Source organism: Staurois parvus, unplaced genomic scaffold, assembly GCF_062004578.1.
Source record: "Staurois parvus isolate SC_StPar_1 unplaced genomic scaffold, SC_StPar_1.0 ptg000362l, whole genome shotgun sequence".
NCBI lineage: Eukaryota > Metazoa > Chordata > Amphibia > Anura > Ranidae > Staurois > Staurois parvus.
In genome coordinates this window covers 6296098-6312938 of record NW_028318158.1, presented here as the reverse complement: position 1 = coordinate 6312938, position 16841 = coordinate 6296098, and the positions used below count along the sequence as shown (strand labels likewise).

At 37.1% G+C, this 16841-nt stretch overlaps 1 protein-coding gene across 2 annotated transcripts in view; it reads left to right on the top strand.

The window, feature by feature from the left end:
* Positions 1 to 11914: 11914 nt before the first annotated feature.
* Positions 11915 to 16841, top strand: part of SUSD4 (sushi domain containing 4) — a 236146-nt gene continuing 231219 nt past the window's right edge. Inside the window, exons 1-2 of one of the 2 annotated variants that reach the window (XM_089685054.1) lie at positions 11915 to 12065; positions 12536 to 12703. In XM_089685054.1, the coding sequence (XP_089541180.1) occupies positions 12574 to 12703 (130 nt within the window). In that variant the 5' untranslated portion in view covers positions 11915 to 12065; positions 12536 to 12573. Of the gene's footprint in view, positions 12066 to 12229; positions 12385 to 12535; positions 12704 to 16841 lie in introns of those variants that run through there. The other variant, XM_089685055.1, reaches the window with a different exon arrangement.

Sequence of the window (16841 nt, the reverse complement as noted above, 5' to 3'; positions counted from 1 at the left end):
GTAGGGCAGTGTACAGAGGTCAGTCGTATGTAGGGAAGTGTACAGGGGTCAGTAGTATGTAGGGCAGTGTACAGGTATCAGTAGTAGGTAGGGCAGTATACAGGGGTCAGTAGTATGTAGAGCAGTGTACAGGTATCAGTAGTAGGTAGGGCAGTGTACAGAGGTCAGTAGTATGTAGGGAAGTGACCAGGGGTCAGTATATAGGGCAGTGTACTAGGGTCAGTAGTATGTAGGGCTGTGTACTAGGGTCAGTAGTATGTAGGGCAGGGTACAGGGGTCAGTAGTATGCAGGGCAGTGTACAGGGGTCAGTAGTAGGTAGGGCAGTGTACAGGAGTCAGTAGTATGTAGAGAAGTGTGCAGGGGTCAGTAGTATGTAGAGCAGTGTATAGAGGTCAGTAGTATGTAGGGCAGTGTGCAGGGGTCAGTAGTAGGTAGGGCAGTGTGCAGGGGTCAGTAGTAGGTAGGGCAGTGTACAGGAGTCAGTAGTATCTAGCGCAGTGTATAGAGGTCAATAGGATGCAGTGGTCACATGGTACATGGCTATTCATAACAGCCTTGTACCATGTGACAAGCTGTGACTAATCACAGCTCTCACAGTATTTCTCAATGGCTGCAGGAATGCAGCTAGAGAGAAGGAGAAATGATTGCTTTTACAGCCTTTATGGGTGTAACAGTAATCAGTGTAAAAAAAGAAAAACAAATCTTCATCACCCCCCACAAGTTGTACAGTGTCACTATGGTGACACTGTACTTCTAGGGTGACGGTTTGTTAAAAAAAACAAAAACATAAATAATAATATAAAAAAAAAATTAAAATGTAAAGAAAATTTTTGAAAAATTATAACTTTTGGTTATAAACTAATTTGTTTTTGTTTTTTTTTTACTAAAAAGATAGCTGAATACATTTTGGCCAAGATTTCTGAAGAAAGATTATTTATTTGCAAAATTTTATAAGAAACACACTTTTTTTTTCAAAATGTTTGGACTTTTTCCTTTATATAGCAAAAAAATAAAAATCCCAGTGGTGAATAAATACCACCAAAATAAAGTTTTATCTGTCTGAAAAAAATGCTAATAAATTCATATGGGTACAGTGTTGCATGACCGCGCAATTGTCATTCCAAGTGTGATAGCACTGAAAGCTGAAAATTGGGCTGGACAGGAAGGGGGTGAAAGTGTCCGGACTTGAAGTGGTTAAAGGACCCTTTCCGGAGCACAGACTGAGGTAAGTATCACAACGTATTCCTCCACCCCTAAGCAAAAACAATCATTTAAGTCTTGCAGTGTGTGTGTGGTGGGGGGGGTCTGCTTCAAGATTAGTTTTTATCTTGTGCATAGAACTAGAATTTAAAGATTTAAAGCTCAACTCCAGCCATTTTTCATTCTTTAGATAGAATAGACAAGGTTTAGACCCCATGCAGGTTTCTATTGCTTTCCGTGTCTCCACCTGAACAATTTTCCCTCATTTCCTGTCCCAGTGACGTTGTGTCACAGAGACAGGATGGGAAATCTCTCCAGTGTGTGGGAGGAAAAAGCAAAAAAATTAACCAAGATGGGAAAAAAAGGACCTCTCCAAGGTGCCTACTTCTGTGTGGCACCCACTTCTATAATTCCTTGTTCCGATATCACAGGGAAGGAAAGTAGGGGAAAGTTCCAATGGGGACACAGAAAGCAATAGAAGTCTGACAGAACTTCTGACTCTCTGGAGTTGGGTTTTTAAGTTGTACATTTTGGTGCACATGTAGGAGAACCTTTTCTGGCGTATTTATATCCTACATTTACCAGCTTTTGAAAAGCTACATTTTTCTTGGTTGAAGAAGCATTAAAATTGCATGTAGAGAGGAATGTACATGGGTTTGAAGGCTCATCCTGCACTGAATACAGATTAGAGATGCTGTACGAACAATCTCATAGGGGGAACATGCCAAGCAAGAATGGAATGTCAGATGCACAAAGTATGCATCGTATTAGCATTGGCAAAGGCTTCCCAGAGGGTCAGACCTAGTTCATCCCTGGTATAGAAGTGTCATTCAGGCAGTACAGCCTTCGGATGAGCCCGGCTTGTACTGACCTCTCTTCTGCCTACATATATCTATGAAGGCCTGACTGCACAATGTTACAAATCTTATGTGACAGTCCTCTAAAGGATGGCTCTCAGATGTGCGATCAAAGGATCCAACGCAGCTGTCACTCTGTACTTGTTAGCACTGCAAAAAAAATGAAGCTGAGAGATGTTTAAAGGAATCTGTTATGAGGGAAATAAGGAAATTCCAACGCCGACTTGTTTCATCCTGCCCTGTTCCTGGGCTGTCACCCTCCTCATCTAACCTCACTAGTTTGTGAGTCACTGACCCAGAACTAGTGGGCCGATTAGGAGTTCCGACTGGGAAACTACTTCTACGTAAGTCACTTAGGACCAGGGGCGGACTGACAACTCATGGAGCCCCCAGCCAATAGGGGATCATGGGGCCCCTGTGTCCTTGCCCAAACTCAAAAAAGCCTATGAAAAAGGTACCAGGGGCATCTCATGGGGCCCCCTACTGACCCCGGGCCCTCAGGCAGTGCCTGAGTTTCCAAATGGTCAATCCGCCCCTGCTTAGGACCCTTTCACACAGGGCGGACTCTGTTCTGATCAGCTGAGGATTTGCTCACCTATTTCCTGCTGATCGGAGCGGAGGGGGCGGATGGCACATCCATGCCTGCTCAGTCTCTGCAGAGAGGTCACAGACAGAGCCCGCTGTGCTCTATGGGCGGCCTGAATACTCTCTGATCCAATCTACCTCAACAGAAAGGGACGGAACCCTTCTGATTTTTTCGAGCGGACCAGATATGACCTGGATGTAGGTGGGTGTAAATGGACACAAGTCTATTTACACCCGTCTGTCCATTGAGATGAATGGACCATCCGATCACGTCCGCCTGACAGATCTGATTGGATCTCCCGTGTGAAAGGGGCCTTAGGGCCTGTGTCAAAATTGATTCTCTCCTCATACAGGTCAATGGAAATTCCAAAACACAATGTCAATTGCAGGTCAAATGTGCACCTGTCAAGGACTAAACCCAGAAGCATCTCAAACTGATCTCCAATGCATAAACATCAATAAAAAAATGTACATATGCGTCAGGCAAGGATTTGATAAAAATTCAGAGTTTTATTAACAAAATGAATAAAATCACTTGCATAAAATAGAGGGCTGGCACACATGATGGTACATTACTACAATATTCCCTCCTTAACCTCCTCGGCGGTATGATTCTTTCCGATTTTTTGTGCTGAAAGCGGTACCATTTTTTTGCATGGAAATATGTAGTTTTTTATTGTAGGCTGTAATTTTTAGGAATAACGAGTCTAGTAAACATTCCGGATATGATAAAACTTGAAACACGAAATCATAAATTATAATTTAACCATTTCAATACCGTGCAATTTTACACCTTCCTGCCCAGGCCATTTTTCACGTTTCAGCGCTCTCACACTTTGAATGACAATTGCGCAGTCATACAACACTGTACCCAAACTAAAATTTTATCATTTTCTTCACACAACTAGAGCTTTCTTTTGGTGGTATTTAATCACCACTGGGGTTTTTATTTTTTGCTAAATTAACAAAAACAGACCAAAAATTTTGAAAAAGAACACGTTTTTCTTTGTTTCTGTTATAAAAGTTTACAAATAAATAATTGTTCTTCATAAATTTAGGCCGAGATGTATTCTGCTACATGTCTTTGGTGAAAATAACCCAAATTAGGATGTATTATTTAGTTTGTAGGAAAGTTATAGAGTTCACAAACTATGGTATAGATCTGAATATTGATCAATCCTGAAGTACTGACAGCCAATCTAATTTCTTGAGGTCCAAGAATGTCAGAATAGTACAGATATCCCCCAAATGACCCCTTTTTGCAGAGTAGACAGTCCGACGTACTTCATAAGAGGCATGGCGAGTTTTTTGAAGTTGTATTTTGTTTGTCATAATTTTTCGGAAAATGAAAAAATTATTTTCACTATTTTTTTTTTTACATACTGTCACCAGTGCAGTACAGCGTCATCCTATAACTGGCATGGCGGTGAACAGGGACACTGACTGGTGACAGTATGAAAAAGAAAAATATATATATATATATATATTTTTTTTTTATTATTATTTTTAATATTCTATTACATTTTTTTTATTTTTTTTTAAGATTTTTTTTTCATATTTTACTATGACCAAAGTAGTACAATGTTACCATAGTAACATTGTACTACTTTGGGGAAGTGATCAGTATTTTTTTTTTTTTTTACACAATTTGCTTATAGCAAAGAATTACTTTGCTATAAGCAAGCATTTACCTGAATAAAATCGATTCATTCAGCTTTTTTTTTTTTTTTGTGCTTAGCTGTGATTTGGTCACAGCTAATCACATGACATGTGCATGTGATTAGCTGTGACCATTCACAGCTAGGCACTACTATACAATGAATGGCATGAATGAAGCCATCCATTGTATACAACTGTCATGTGACCTGCTGTGATTGGTCACAGCAGGTCACATGGCACCAGCAAGGGGGCCGGTACTCAGATCTGTCATTGGCCGTGTCCGAGGTACGCGGCCGGTGACAGATCGCGCTGCTGCGCCGCTCTGCATTAGCGCAAACTGCGCATGTGCGGGAGCACGCCAAATGGCATGCACCCGGAGTGCAGCAGCACTTTTGAAGCCGCCAAACGGCCATTGGCCGGGCGGCTAATGGTTAATAAATACTCATAAAAAATAATAATATAATAATAATAAATTTAATTCAATAATATAATCAAACCAAAAACACTGAAATTTGAAATACAGAGGCAAATTCGCACATTGCTGAGCAAAGTCGCAAAATCGTTTTCAGTGTCTGATGATGAATTTCACCACGAATCATTATCACTCAATTCTGCAAGTGGTTCTGATTTACTATTGCTGGTCTAAAACCGCTTTTGACGTAAAGGGACGCTTTTTGGACGCCATGGACTTTGCTAAGTTTCCAGGCAGAAAGAACAGTCAAAATGCAGGCAGGGCACAGGACAAAGCACTCGGGACAAAATATATGTGAAATGCATTGAAACAGCAATGACAGCAAAAATAAAATTTTTTTAAAATTTCAAATTTCCCGCCGGTCCCGGCGCCTGTACGTCCCGACGTCACAGGGACTGGAACACGGAAGCCGGATGCCGGCATCGGCCGGAGGAGATGGCCGGGGACACTGCAGGGGACACATCGCGGGAGCGAAGGACAAGGTAAGTGCTGCAGGGACCCCCTGAGCAACGCCGCATGGTAAGCCCAAGTGTAGCTCGGGGTTACCGCTCTTGGTATTGAAATTTTACCCCAAGCTACACTCGGGAAAACCGCTAAGGAGGTTAATACACATGGTATACATAATGATAGCTGCACATAAATCCAACTTTCTTGGTTTTGTCTGATGATGAGGTTGACGCAATCATCAGATAACACTTCCATGTGTTGATTGGGTTATGGAGGGGTTGTTGTAGTAGTGTGACGTCAAGCAATGTGCCAGCCCTCTATTTTATGGCAGATATTTTAATTATGTTAATAAGATATTTCAATTTTATCAAATTTTGGTTGACACAATGAGGTTTATTTACTAAAGCTGGTTCACTCAGAATCGTGTGCATGTCAGCATAGAAACCAATCAGCTTCCAGGTATTATTGCTAAAGATTAATTGAAGAAGCTGAGGTTAGAAGCTGATTGGCTACCATGCACAGGTGCACCAGATTCTGAGTGAACCAGCTTTAGTAAATAAACCCCAATATGTAGTATCTTTAAAATCTCTAAAGTTTTTTTGGTGCTTTGTATTGAATAAGGGATGATGGTAACTCCCTTTAAGGGGAGAACACTCTCATATATTAATACTTGTTCAATGATCTCAACTGAAAGCTGAATGCACCTGAATCTGCATTTGCCCATTGATACTAGCCCTTTCAGCATGCCTCTGTTAATGTGACCATTGGTATTGTAGCCCAGTTGAATTAATGGAAATAGATATACAATCAGACTCCATTTTCAATCTTACCTCTAATTTCTGATTGCATCAGCTATACAGGGTGCCTAAATATGAATATACTACCCAATAGGCACCAGAGTTAGCTTCAGTGCATTCAGGAATGTAAAAGATCCAGTTAGACACACCCTCTCCCCGACTATTCAATACAAATCTATGCGAAAAACCTTGTGATGAGGGGCGTGTCTGTTACTCAGCTCTGCCAGCACAGAGCACTGGAGTGGCGTTACAAGAAGCTAGGGCAGCACAGAAATCGGATGTCCCCCTCCCCAGCGGAGAGAGCCTGGCACCGACCAACACCAGACCCCCCCTTCACCAAGAGAGCCTGACAGTGACCAACAACACCCATGGCCCATCCTCAGAAAAAGACACTCACCTTCACAGGAACGATAGTCGGGCTTTGCATACACCATCAAGCAGCCCCTCTTGGATCCCACCTGGTCCCCATGCCGCACGTGTCCCATCAGTGCTGCCCCCCTAAAATATGCCACCCTAGGCAAATGCCTTGTCTGCCTTGTGGTAAATACGCCCCTGCCTGAGGCACAGGAAAACTTTGCAGATAGTTGACTGTTAAAGGCCTTGAGATCTGTCTTTGTATTGTTTTGTATAGTATTCAAATGCCACTTTATGCATTGACTTTCCTCCATGGATCTTGATCTGGCTGGACAAAATGGTCACCTGCTGATTCAGCACAATCCACAGACAGCTAAACTCTCCAAAAGACAAGCAAGTTGAATCCACCACAATTTTACTTCTCAGAGTACAGTACAGAGGATGCTTTTTTTAGTTTCCTGAAGTGTAAAAAAGAAAATGATCTTCCCAGCCTAGCACGTGCTATGAATACGGAAACTAACTGAAGGAACATGGAGAATGATAGGGAGGGATCAACTAGAACTGCACCACTCAGCACCAAATAGGAGGGGAAATAAAAGGAACATATCAAGGTAACATAACAAGTTACTGCTGTTCTGCACCACTGCTAGCTGCCAGTAGACACCAAACCGTAATCATTTTCAATGCAATTCAGAAAATAACATCATAGGTGGTACACAACAGATATTGTCCCTCAGTGACAGTGAAGACAGTGAAAAGAGGAAGTAATAGGCTGATGAGCTCATCTCTCTTCCAATCTTCTAACAGGACTGCAGTACAGCTGATTGACTCCTTGTGTGCTTCTCCCTCTCCATGGCTTTCATCAAAAAATATAATTGATATGTATTGTAATTACTGTTCAGGGGAGGACTGACCATTTGGTAACTCGGGCACTGCCCGAGGGCCCAGGATCAGTAGGGGGCCCCATGAGATGCCCCTGGTACCTTTTTCATAGGCTTTTTTGAGTTTGGGCAAGGACACAGGGGCCCCATGATCCCCTATTGCCCGGGGGCCCCATGAGTTGTCAGTCCGCCCCTGTTACTGTTCATAAATGAATACAGAGCTATAATGATTTGTGCTTCCTATGAAAGTCTGGAGTTCATATTTAATTCCATTAGAAATGGGGAAGGCTGGGGTGCCAGTCATCACTGGAAAAGGAACATGAATGGTGGCAGGGGTATGTCCCTAAAAGGGAAACAGATATACAATATAGACAGGACAGAGACTGTTACCCTTCCCCGCTCCATCCAAAATGAAATAAAACTTTGCAGCTAGCAGTGCCTAAAGCTGAAGTGTAACCATTAAAACACATTCTCTTTAGCTTTAGTGATCTAACTTACCTGTAATGAGTCCCACATTGTGCAGACAAATCCCAGAGAAATCTTCACTGCAGGGAAGCCCTGTCCTCTTCCTGCTGCTCAGCTTATAGCATGTAAAATAAAAATGATCAACATAAATCCATAAAATAGCCAGTGGTGTTCATATAAGAGCAAAGACAGCTACTTTCTTAACCCCTTGATGCCGACGTCACACAAATATGCGGCCTCACAGAACTGGGCTTTTTTTCTGTGGGGTCGCATATTTGCATACCTGTCTTTGTGCTGGGAGCGCACCATACAGCGCACTCCCAGCACAAAGACCGGGGTGTCACTGAGGGCCCCGGGTCCCGTTCTGACAATCAGGACCCAGGACTCCCGATTCCGGGTCACATGATCGCTGTGATAGCCTCTGACTGGCTATCACAGTGATCAGTCACTGTGAAACCTGCCCCCATTGTTTTTTGTTATCTCTGAATGGAGGAGAGAGATACATTGTATCTCTCTCTCCTTGCAGAGAAGGGAAAAAAACTTTTTGTAAAAAAAAAAGATAAATATTAAAAAATAAAATAAAAAATAAAGAAAAAATACCTAGATTAAGGTTTGATCTAGTTCAGTGCTAGGGTTAGTGTTTGGGTCAAGCTCAGGGTCAAAGGTCAGGATTTTTATTTGTTAAACTGGTATCAGTGTCAGCGTGTTTTAGGTAAAAAAAAAACAAAAACAAAATGCGCACTATTGTTTCTGGGCTGTAGTACAGGTACAAACAACAAATAACATACACATATATAGTATCGCTGCAATTAATAGTAAATAATATAAATACATAAAATATTATATAGTATTAAAAACAAATATTATGTGATAATATAAATAATCTAAAAATAAATAGTAACAAAACAGAATAAAATTTACGTCTGGAGGAAAAGAGATTTAATCTCCAGATACAGAAGGGTTTCTTCACAGTGAGAGCTGTGAAAATGTGGAATAGACTCCCTCAAGAGTTGGTTCTGACCAGCTCAGTGGATTGCTTTAAAAAAGTCCTGGATTCTTTCCTAGATACACAGAATATAACTGGATACTAACATTTATAGGTAAAGTTGATCCAGGGAATATCTGATTGCCTCTCGGGGGATCAGGAAGGAATTTTTTCCCTGTAGGAGCAAATTGGACCATGCTTTGCTGGGGGTTTTTTTTGCCTTCCTCTGGATCAACTGTGGTTATAGGGTTTTAAATTTTTTTTTTTTAATAATTGAACTAGATGGACTTTTGTCTTTTGGACTAACTATGAAACTATGTAACTATGTTTTAAAAAAAGAACTAAAATGAATTAATAGTAAATATTCTAAATACATAAAATATAATATAGTATTAAAAATAAATAATATGTGATAATATATATAATCTAAAAATAAATAGTAACAAAACAGAATAAAAATAAATAGTAAAAAAAATGAATACAATATAGTAATATAAATACATAAAATATAATATAATATTAAAAATCAATAATATGTGATAATATAAGTAACCTAAAAATAAATACTAACAAAACAGAATAAAAATAATAAAATACATAGTAAAAAAAAACCCAAAAAACAGGAATACAATATAATATAATAATATAAATATATAAAATACAATCTAATATTTAAAATAAATAATATGTGATAATTTAAATAATCTAAAAATAAATTGTAACAAAACAGAATATAAATAATAAAATAAATAGTACAAAAAAAACCAGGAATACAATATAATCTAAAATATAAATACATAAAATATAATCTAATATTAAAAATAAATAATATGGGATAATATAAATAATCTAAAAATGAATACTAACAAAGCACAATAAAAAAAAAAAATTAGTAAAAAAAGCAAAAAACAGGAATACAATATAATATAATAATATAAATACATAAAATATAATCTAATATTAAAAATAAATCATATGTGATAATATAAATAATCTAAAAATAAATAGTAACAAAACAGAGAAAAAATAATAAAATAAATAGTAAAAACACAAAACAGAAATACACTATAATAGAATAATATAAATACATAAAATATAATCTAATATTAAAAATAAATAATGTGTGATAATATAAATAATCTAAAAATGAATAGTAACAAAACAAAATAAAAATAATAAAATAAATAGTAAAAACACAAAACAGGAATACACTATAATAGAATAATATAAATACATAAAATATAATCTAATATTAAAAATAAATAATGTGTAATAATATAAATAATCTAAAAATGAATAGTAAAAAACAGAATACAAATAATAAAATAAATAGTAAAAACACAAAACAAAACAGAAATACACTATAATAGAATAATATAAATACATAAAATATAATCTAATATTAAAAATAAATAATGTGTGATAATATAAATAATCTAAAAATGAATAGTAAAAAACAGAATAAAAATAATAAAATAAATAGTAAAAACACAAAACAGGAATACACTATAATAGAATAATATAAATACATAAAATATAATCTAATATTAAAAATAAATAATATGTGATAATATAAATAATCTAAAAATAAATAGTAACAAAACAGAATACAAATAATAAAATAAATAGTAAAAACACAAAACAGGAATACACTATAATAGAATAATATAAATACATAAAATATAATCTAATATTAAAAATAAATAATGTGTAATAATATAAATAATCTAAAAATGAATAGTAAAAAACAGAATAAAAATAATAAAATAAATAGTAAAAACACAAAACAAAACAGAAATACACTATAATAGAATAATATAAATACATAAAATATAATCTAATATTAAAAATAAATAATGTGTGATAATATAAATAATCTAAAAATGAATAGTAAAAAACAGAATAAAAATAATAAAATAAATAGTAAAAACACAAAACAGGAATACACTATAATAGAATAATATAAATACATAAAATATAATCTAATATTAAAAATAAATAATATGTGATAATATAAATAATCTAAAAATAAATAGTAACAAAACAGAATACAAATAATAAAATAAATAGTAAAAACACAAAACAGGAATACACTATAATAGAATAATATAAATACATAAAATATAATCTAATATTAAAAATAAATAATGTGTAATAATATAAATAATCTAAAAATGAATAGTAAAAAACAGAATAAAAATAATAAAATAAATAGTAAAAACACAAAACAGGTATACACTATAACAGAATAAAATAAATACATAAAATATAATCTAATATTAAAAATAAATAATGTGTAATAATATAAATAATTCAAAAATGAATAGTAACAAAACAGAATACAAATAATAAAATAAATAGTAAAAACACAAAACAGGAATATACTATAACAGAATAATATAAATACATAAAATATAATCTAATATTAAAAATAAATCATATGTGATAATATAAATAATCTAAAAATGAATAGTAACAAAACAGAATAAAAATAATAAAATAAATAGTAAAAACACAAAACAGGAATACACTATAATAGAATAATATAAATACATAAAATATAATCTAATATTAAAAATAAATAATGTGTGATAATATAAATAATCTAAAAATAAATAGTAACAAAACGAATAAAAATAATAAAATAAATAGTAAAAACACAAAACAGGGATAAACTATAATAGAAGAATATAAATACATAAAATATAATCTAATATTAAAAATAAATAATGTGTGATAATATAAATAATCTAAAAATGAATAGTAAAAAACAGAATAAAAATAATAAAATAAATAGTAAAATAAAACATAAATACAATATAATAATATAAATACACATTATTATTATTATTATTACACAGTATTTATATAGCACCAACAGTTCGCTCAGTGCTGAATAAAAATATAAATAATATAAGTATTAGTATATTATTTTATATTATAATATATTATAATATTTTATATTATTATTATTTATATTATTATATTATTATTATTTATATTATTATAACATAAAATATAATAACATAAATACATAAAATATAAAAATATAAAATCTATAAAAACAAAATAAATAAATAGTTATAAATGAGAGTAAAAACAATATTCTATTGTCATGACATGCTGGCACACACTCCTTTGCAGCTCGTCTGTGTCTCCCCATCACAGCAGTGCTGTTTGGTTTCAGGACCCTGGAGAGCTCGCTGCACGCGCGTTCCCGCAGCAGCCAGCAGAGTCCCGGGGGCGCGCCTGGCAGGTGAAGCGTAGAATGTAGCAGCCACAGACAAGGCAGAGGAAGGGGAGTGTGAGAGGGAGGAGGAGGTGTGAGCTCCTGGGGGAGCCCCTGGCTGTGTCTGCTGCAGGTAAAGCTCATCTCATGCCTGGTGATGGGGGGAGGGGGGATTAACCTTGGAGGTGCTGGGCTGAAGTCCAGGCATGGCAGGCAGCAGCAGCCTCCTGTCTCCTGTCTTCCCCTTGACCTTATCAAGATGCAATATCCGTGCAGAGGAGGAGGAGGGCAGAGACATGCATGTCTGATCAGGGAGGAGGTGCTCCACTCCTGGATGGGAAGAGGAGGACAGAGCAGGGTGACATGTCACACTAGGAGGTGACATAGGGGGCCATGCACCTCTCTTCCCATCCAGCACACAGCTGCCCCTCGCTGGACAGACCCTGACACACGTGAGTCCCCCTGTCCCAGCACCTCCGCTGCATCCTGCATGCTTTGCCCTTGTTCTCCTATTGTCTGCACAGGGGGAGGTGGGAGCGGATGGGACATTGCATGCCCTGTGTCCAGGAATGACTAGTAACACACCTCTGTGCCCTCCTGCAGGTCTGCGCCGTGGCTTGGATGCCTACTCCTGGGGAAAGATGTGTCATGGAATGAGAGGAGACAGGACTGCACTCCCATTTCTAGGTCAGCACAAGCAACACACGCTCCTGGCTCTGCTCCTCTGGGTCCAGCTCGCGCTCGGTTTTGGCCCCGTGCAGCTCTCGGTGGGTAAGTGACAAAAATTGTTTCTTTACAAAAGACTAAAATAACTTAAAAATGAAAAAACATTGCAATGGCTGACCTCTCTGGCCAAAAATTCTGGCTGTGACGCTGATCCCCTGGCTTCAGCCTCTGGAGTGGCGGACGTGGACGTAGTTAGATACAGGGTCATGACTTTACCCCGACTTTTCTCCTATCTATTATTCGTTCCTCAGGAAAAAATTCTGAGCTTATTTAAGGGCTTGATCACGCCAGGTGTGGCGCGGGAACGCGTGCAAAATCGCAGGTTTTCCCGCACCACACAAAAACGCACTGCCTTTTGCTGACATGAATTCTTAAAGGCACCCCCATGCATCTAGCGAATACGCACGTGTTTGTGCCGCCATGTCGTACCATGCGTTTTGGGGCATTGCAATTTTTTAAATTGTTAAATAATTGCATTTTTTGTGCATTTCACACACATAGGGCAGCCCATTGAAATGAATGGGATGCACTAAAATTTGCGCAGCGCACAGGAATGCACAAAATTGTACCCCTTGAGGGTTAGAAACTGATGTGAATGCGCAATATATATATGTAAAGCGCTGCGTAAATTGACGGCGCTATATAAGTACCTGAAATACATAAATTAAAGAGCTTGCATGCACAGACGCACCTCCTGGTGTGAATGAGCCCTAAGAAAATGCTCATGGATGGCCTTAGTTACGCTTAGGTTTACTTTAAAGTGTACCTGTCACCACTTGCTTCAGGGCGGTCGAGGTAAGGACTGTCTGGAATTTGTGTTTAAGATTTAGGGCTTTATTTGACACATAAGGATGACTGGGGACATTTAATAATATAATATATCCAGGTCCAGAAACCAAAATAAATATTCAAAATGACAATGAAATTAATTTTAAATGTAATTAAGTTTTTAATTAAAATGTAATTAAAAACTTAAATTAATTTTAATATTTATTTTAATTTTAGTCAGCATCTGTCCCTAGTATTGTCTATAAAGTGTATCTAATCCCTAAAACAAACATTTTATATATTGCAACTTACAGGTCCCTAGATGTGGTGGCTGCATTCATTTTCTTTTTGCAGGCAAGTACAGGAAAAAAAATCCTGTTGATCCTGATAGAAATCCAGTATGCCTATACATATACGGGATACTGGATGTATATATATGTATGTATGTATATGTTAAAACATTATTTATTGGATATGTAAATATGTTTTCTCTTTTTTTAGTGAATGTAAAATGGTAAAATCAATAAAATATATATTTAAAAAAAGAAATCCAGTATCCTTTTAACTTCCTTTGTACTGAACTGAAGTCATAGACAAGGTCATCCACCTTCCAAGCTATCTTCTGTGAACACCTCCTCTCTATGTAATGGAGATGAGGAGAGGGGGGAGATGTTTGTAGTTCAGATCATGAGAGCAGCCTAGGGTGACAATGCTGCTCCTTCACAGATACAGTACAGTTAATGTTGTCACCTTAGGACAGGCAGCGTGCTGGCAGGATCATCAGGTGAAAATAAAGGAAGAAAAGCCTTAAAAAAGAAAACGAATGCAGCCAACACATCTAAGGACTGTTAAGCTGCAATGCATCAAATCTTTGTTCTTTGGTTTGGATACACATTAAAGTCATTACCAGGGACAGCTGCTGAGTGTTTTTTTTTTAAACGTGTGATTGTTTTAACAATGGTTATGCATTATTTTTATTATTATTATTATACAGGATTTATATTATTATTATACATGATTTATATAGCACCAACAGTTTGCTCAGTGCTTTACAATATATTGGGAGACAATACAGCAACAATACAGTTCAATACAAGAGGGATAGGAGGGCCCTGCTCCTTGGAGCATTACATTTCCCTTCTGGCAAATTCGCCAAAAAAACCGAAATGAAGGTTTTAGGGCTCATTCACACCAGCAACCATCCTAAACACAGGTCCACTGGTGTGCTCTGGGAGGAAAAATTCAGATGGATCAATCTCTTTGCATCAGACTGTTTATTTTTTTTTATACTTTTTGGTAGAACTTTATTGAAATGTCACAAGTGACATTTTATTCATTTTTATTGTCACAGCGGCATTGCGTTGGGGTGGTTTATGTTGCAACATGCTGAGCTAAAAATAATAAATAGTGCATTCATTTTTTCTTTCAGTGCTGTGAACTGACTCCTTATGAAGCAAATTGCCTTTTTTTTTTGCATTGGGTCCTTTCTCAGTGCACCTTAATGCAAATGATGTCACAGGGCCCTTTGGCCTCTAACTTTTCATATATACAATTGTTGGTGCCCTGCACTTTGTTCTTTGCCCTGCACATTGGTATATATAGCATCTTCATTTTATGGCGTACAAAGTTAAAGAGTACAAACAGGGGTATGTAATGCAGATAAATCATACACTAAATACATTCAAAAATTCCAAGTGTTCCAGTGAAATGTGTACAGAAAGAATAAAATACAATAGGCCATAGATCACTGCTCTTAAAAAAAAAAAGAAAGCTGCGATAACACGCAATGCAAATCAGTGCTTTACTAAGTGACTGTATTTTTTGTCTGTCCGTGGCACCAGGGGGACACTGAGTGGGAGCCAGGAAAATGCAGCCAGTTCTATATTTTGATGCCTATGTGTGTGAACTCTACAATGCATGTTTCACATTTCATAAATGCACTTAAATATTAAAGCAGAGCTATAAAGTCGAAAAATTAAAAACTGTGAGCAAGCAGGTAGGTTCATTTTATTGTAGAAGAGACATTGCATGTATCTTCTGCAATGATCAACCTGCTCACAGTTTTTAATTTTTCGGTGACCGCACTCCTGCTCATGTGTGGGAGTTACATCATCCCGGCCAAGATGGCCGAAGACCAGCACCTGGAAGAAGCCTTGGCAAAAATGGCAACACGAGCATGGGACCTCATAGACTTCGGACTGTGGCGGCAGGGGTAAGTATTTTGGACTTTAGGACTTTAGATGCAGTCGATTGTGGGGGGGAGGGGTTCTGCATCAAAAACACATGGACAGTAGGTTATATGGATTCAAATGGCCTTGTTCACACCAGTATGGTCAGTTCCAGTACAGAGAAAAAGTAGAACATGCTGCATTTTTTCTGCACCAAACTGTACTGGAAAGCGGCAAAATGCATCAAAAACACACCAGGGCACACATTTCTCTATTTAAAGTGTTACTAAATCCAGGACCCTGCATGCACTATATCTGGTTTCTCACAGCACACAGAACATGGAAATGAAATTAGTTCAGTAATTATAAACTGCTAAATACCTTTTCTCTTCAGCAGTATGTAGCAGTCTTGTGACTTCTATCAGTGTTCAGCAGAGCACTGGTTAAAGCTTGTAGGAGTAGTTTTCATTCTGCTCTAGGAGGATGCAGAACCCCTGACCTCTATCTGGACAGTGCTGACTGTCCCTGCACTGATCACATGCACTCTCCGAAGAAGAAAAAACAAAAACCTCTCTATCAATACACACCAAACTGAGCATGTTTAGAGTGACTCCACACGATATGTCTTATCAGGAGATGGACTGGGAACAGTAGAAGAAGGGGAGGACCAGAGAAGTCAGGATCAATCAGACTTTTTACATAAAGCAGAGGATTAACCCCTTAGGTTCCACAGTGAGTATAACAAGTATGCTTTGCTGCATATTCAGAGTGATTTTACTGTTGTGGGTTTAGTAATCTTTTAAGATGAAGAAAAAAAGGGGGAAAACACACTGGAATGCATAAAAAATGCATCAGCACACACCAGAACACATCAAAAGCGCATTAAAACTCGCACGCAGAAAAACAACCGGAATGCATCCAGACTGCGCTTCTGTGATGTGAACTTGCCCTAAGGAAATATTCACATATAGCCGTGTCCGCTTTTGTCCATTCTTCATCTGTTTTTTATGTGTGTTGTAGACACATTAGAAATGTGTTTTCATGCATTTTCTTTATTCTCTTGGGAATCACAGCGCATGAAAATGCACAGAAAATGATACTTGCCTCAGTTTTACCATTGCAGCACACAGATGTGAATGACCTCATTAGGGTTCATGTACACTGCAGCTGCTAAACTGACGTTCAGGAGCTGTTCAGCGTTTTTTTTAGCAGCCCCTGAACTCTCCCTAATGTTTTCTTATGTGTCC